General features: G+C 60.7%; 1 protein-coding gene across 1 annotated transcript in view; it reads right to left on the bottom strand.

Moving 5' to 3' along the window:
* Positions 1-1092: 1092 nt before the first annotated feature.
* LOC105539073 (galectin-9-like) overlaps positions 1093-1437 on the bottom strand; it is a 10350-nt gene continuing 10005 nt past the window's right edge. Inside the window, exon 8 of the mRNA XM_011979183.1 lies at positions 1093-1306. Within this exon, the coding sequence (XP_011834573.1) occupies positions 1093-1306 (214 nt within the window). The remainder of the gene's footprint in view (positions 1307-1437) is intronic.

Below are 1437 nucleotides of genomic sequence, written 5' to 3' on the forward strand. Positions count from 1 at the left end.
TTCAGGCTCCAGACGTGCCCTGCGTGACAGCCGTGCATCTCAGCAACACGGCCAGGAGTCCACTCCGGACCAGGGCTTCCCAGCTTTAATGTGCGCGCCTCGTCTGGAGTCCTGTGAAAACGGAGACTCTGATCTCGCAGGCTGGGCGGGGTGCAGGATGCTGCATTTCCAACAAGCTCCTGGGTGCTGCTGGTGCCACTGCTCTGAGGACTACGCTGGGGCCTGAGGAACTGGATTCTTGCTGGGCTGAGCAGGATGTGTTGGCATCACGACGCAGAACTGGGCTGCCTGGCAGTGGCCCAGTGGCTGGCAGAACCCCACACATGGACACAGAGCCACTTTTCTCACACAAGCCCTAACCCCTAATGCCAGGGAGACCCACAGTGGAACATACACCCAGACAGTGCTTTGGATCGGCTTCTCCTGACACCCCTTCCCCAAGCCACCTCCTCCCACTGGGACGCCAGGTCTAAGGAGCCAGCTCTGGCCCTGCTGTGGCCCTCACAGGCTCTGCCCCAGCCCCTCCCCCATCTCGGAAGCATGGGGCTGTTTCCTGGGGTCCCTCGTTACCGCCTTTCCTGTGTCCGAGACTCCTGCCTAAAAGTCTGGAGCCCCAGCCTACTTTCTCCAACACCCTCGTGGGATTTGCGAGGGACCCTCTGGGAGGAGGTGTGAGGTCAGGACCCACTGCCCAAAGGGAGTCCATGCTCTCCCGTCCCACTCCTCTCAGCAGCACCCCTGCCCGATTCCACAGACTCCAAAATGTCTCCAAATGAATTAAAGAAGCCACGGTCAACCCACATGAATGTGCCAACAAGCATTTTCATTTCTTTATTTTAAGGACACTGGGAAAGGAGCCAGTCTCCTGAAGAGAACACTCTGGTCAGTTGGTGGAGGCCAGTGGGATGCCATCAGGCCTGCTTTCCAGGAGGGGGTGAAGGGTTGGTGCAGGGAGCAAGGTGAGAGTGAGGTTAAAGGTCAGAGAGGAGGGGCTGAGGAGGCCACCTCCCACCAGGAGTAGACAGCTGGTGGCTTGGGACTGGGGTGGAGCCGCGTGGGGGATGGGAGGGGACTGAGCATAGGCCTTCATCTTCACTGCCCACTCCTCCCTCTCCCTGGCTGTGCCCGCCTCCTGGGATGGTAGGATTTGGGCAGCTGGAGCCCCAGGTGCTGCCGCGGCTGAGGAAGGCAATCCCGGTCAGCTGCCTTCTCCGTTCCAGGGTGGCCGTAGCCAGAAGCAGGACCAGATGAGGACATGGCCTCTGCATTAAAGCCCAGATCCCAGGCAGCGTTGGAAAGGCTGGGCCTGGGACGTGAGGATGATGAGAAGACCCAGACTGCCCCCCACCCCAGCCCCGGCCCCAGGGCCAGGGAGCCGCCTATGTCTGCACGTGGGTCAGCTGGATGTCGCCCCCCACTTCCAGTTTGTTGATGGCG

This window comes from Mandrillus leucophaeus, unplaced genomic scaffold, assembly GCF_000951045.1.
Source record: "Mandrillus leucophaeus isolate KB7577 unplaced genomic scaffold, Mleu.le_1.0 Scaffold1038, whole genome shotgun sequence".
Lineage (NCBI taxonomy): Eukaryota > Metazoa > Chordata > Mammalia > Primates > Cercopithecidae > Mandrillus > Mandrillus leucophaeus.